Source organism: Tupaia chinensis, unplaced genomic scaffold (genome assembly GCF_000334495.1).
Source record: "Tupaia chinensis unplaced genomic scaffold, TupChi_1.0 Scaffold000161_1, whole genome shotgun sequence".
NCBI lineage: Eukaryota > Metazoa > Chordata > Mammalia > Scandentia > Tupaiidae > Tupaia > Tupaia belangeri.
In genome coordinates, this window is record NW_006159632.1 from 1,044,700 (window position 1) to 1,047,444 (window position 2,745).

The 2,745-nt window shown below is 55.6% G+C and overlaps 1 protein-coding gene across 1 annotated transcript in view; it reads right to left on the bottom strand.

Moving 5' to 3' along the window:
• The window catches only part of LOC114007368 (ryanodine receptor 2-like), an 84,052-nt gene that overhangs the window by 42,146 nt on the left and 39,161 nt on the right, over positions 1 to 2,745 (bottom strand). The window contains exons 5-6 of the mRNA XM_027770854.1: positions 2,563 to 2,577; positions 697 to 771 (exon numbers count right to left, since the gene is read on the bottom strand). Of these exons, the coding sequence (XP_027626655.1) occupies positions 697 to 771; positions 2,563 to 2,577 (90 nt within the window). The remainder of the gene's footprint in view (positions 1 to 696; positions 772 to 2,562; positions 2,578 to 2,745) is intronic.

Sequence of the window (2,745 nt, forward strand, 5' to 3'; positions counted from 1 at the left end):
GAGAGAAATATTTATTTAGTTCTTACGTCTCTCTCTTCCTAAAACAACTTATCCAAAGCAGGGTACTGAGGATAGGAGGGCCAGCCCATGACCTGGTGCTAAGGCAGTTGGAGCCCACGCAGCTGGAGGCACAGTTCGAGGCCCAGCCCTGGCAGCTTGAGACACAGGTCAGGAGTGAGTATGCACACGCCCGAAATCCCAAAAGGAGAGTGAGATGGAGAACGGATGGAGGTGTGACCATGCCTCATGGGGTGGGGGGAGATGCCTTCTCACTTTCTTCTCCTTTTCTCTCTGGCAAGTACACACGTTCCCTAATAAAATGTTTTTTCTTCTTTTTTTTTTTTAAGAGTCAGTGGTTAAGGGCGCTGGACCCCCATGTGGTTGACTGTCGTTTGAGTCCCGGACCTGGCGGCTTGCCTTCTCTCTCTCTCGCTCACTCGCTCTCGCTCTCTCACTCTGTCCCTGGGCAGGATTAAATTAAAATAAATAAATAAAGTTAAATAAAATTTTTTTTATAAAAAAGAGTCATATAATAATAGATCTGAAGGGTTCCCATGGTCTCTAACCTTCACCTTCTCAGGGGAACACTAAGCAGTACATGAAGACATGCACTTGATAATGCCACGCTGAAACGGCGCCACCACGTCTCCCCAGGAGCGAGAGGAGCCCGGGAGAGGGGGAGCGAGGCCTACTCACCATGCCGCTGTAGGAGTGGCGCAGCAGGATGGCATGCCCGTAGAGCAGCGTCCGGTGGCCACCGCCTTGAGCCGTCTGCATAGAGGAGACAGGGCAGAAGAGAGCAGGCTACGTTGGCAGTTTGGGGACACGCCCAAAGAGCTATCTAGGTTCTCTCTGTTTTCTGGTTCAGTCGACCGCGTCCACACCTTGTTAGATCTGGCCTGGCCCACCCTGGCAGCTGAGCCCTGCGTGTTCGCTCCCTGGCCGGAAGTCATCACTACGGTCGCTGACAGCGAAGAGCTGACCTTGGTGTCTTAACCAGGGCTCCATGGAGCAGATGGCGAGGGCAGCCCTGCTCCCACCTCAGTGCCAACAGCAGACAGGGCTCCCGCGCCAGAAGAGCTATGGCTCCAGGTAGGAAGCCAAGCAGGGTGGAGGCGAGCGCCCAGTAAAGCCCACGCCCCCCTCCTTAGCATCAGCTTCCATTACTCTCACCGCCTCCTCCACCCTCCCTAATAGCATTCCAGCCTTCCTGATCCTGCGCATGCAGGAGAAGGAGCTGCTGGCCTCCTGGCCTTGCAGTTCAAGAAACAAAAACAGGGCCTGATTAAATTATCCCGGGCACACACCACCGGGTTTCCGCTGGCCCTGCGGCATCTGCCCCTCACTCTGGTTTCTACCAGAACCTGCACTCACAGAAGAGCTTCGGGCACATGTTCCAGGTATCTGTCCCCTGAGTCCTCCCCAAAGGGCAGTCAGCCGGCACCCGGAGGTAGGCACAGGGGCGAGATGGCCGAGCCAAGCAGTGGGCACGGGCTTGGCCAGAAAAGCCGAACTGTACCCAGCCCAGATGTCATCAAGTACTTATTACACGTGCGAGGGCATTCGTGTTTTGCTGTCGCTCTTAATGCTTCCCCAACCGAACTCTCATTTGGTGACATGTCCAGTTGGCAGTGGCTGCCCTCTCTGCAGTAACAGTACGCCCTGCTGACTAAGAGGTGGGGTTATCTGAAGTCTTGGAAGATGTCCCATGCCCTGTGGACAGATGACTTCCAAGATGGGCCCTGTCCTGTCACCCATCTGAAAGGCCAGATTGCAACTGGTTGAGGGTACCCACAGGACCCCCGGACGCCTGGGCAGGTCCACAGAGCATGACGGTGGACTTAACTCCGTGGCCGGCAGGCGAGGTGGGTCTTAGTCCCCCTCCCCACGCACCCTCTCCATGCACGTCTGGACTTTCACTTCACAGTCCCAGAGTTGACGCTCTTGAAAATGGCCATCTTTTGAAACTGCATGTCATGCTTTCTTTGGCAACAGAAGACAAACACGTTCCTCCCTCTCACCTTTAGGACGACAACGCATTAAACCTGGCTGCAGGGGCCACAGACACGGCCCGTGCAGTCAGCCCCGCGGGGACAGCCTCATGTCTGAGGCCCCTTCTCATGGCCCTCCTCTCACACCCTTCCCACTCTTTCTACTTGAGAAATGAAGAGGGCCGGGTTAGCTCTGCTGCTCTGGGAGTGAGCGCAGCGGGGGCCTCTGCGCCCGAGGGCAAGGACTTCCTGCGTGTCCACAGGAACTCAGCGCAGGGCAGCCAGCTGCAGGAGGGCCGGACGGAAGTTCGGTCTTCACGTGGAAATTCCCAACGTTGGCCAACTGAGCCTAACATGTCACGATGTGACCCCCAAAGTGTCTCCCGTTGTTTAAGTTGTTAAATCCAAACATGTGACCGGTCTATGTACGTGTAAACGTTCCAAAGTTTATTTAACTTCTTAAAACTTTAAAATGTGAACAAGGTGCCGTGAATGCAAAAGAGAAACGAACATGCGTGACCACATCTAGAAGCAGGAGAGTCACCGACCGAGCAGCCATGCCAAGTCTCACCTTCATCATGAACTTCTGCAGGGCAGGGGGAGAAGAGAGAGAGTTAGAGAAGAAACCCGACTCCCCCCGCTCCTACAAGCCGCCCTTGTCCGAGTGGAGCAGCGCAAACGGCAAGCGTGGAACACACGTGCACTGTGGGCGCACACACGGAGGTCAGCCCGCCCCCCCCCCCCCCCGCACACC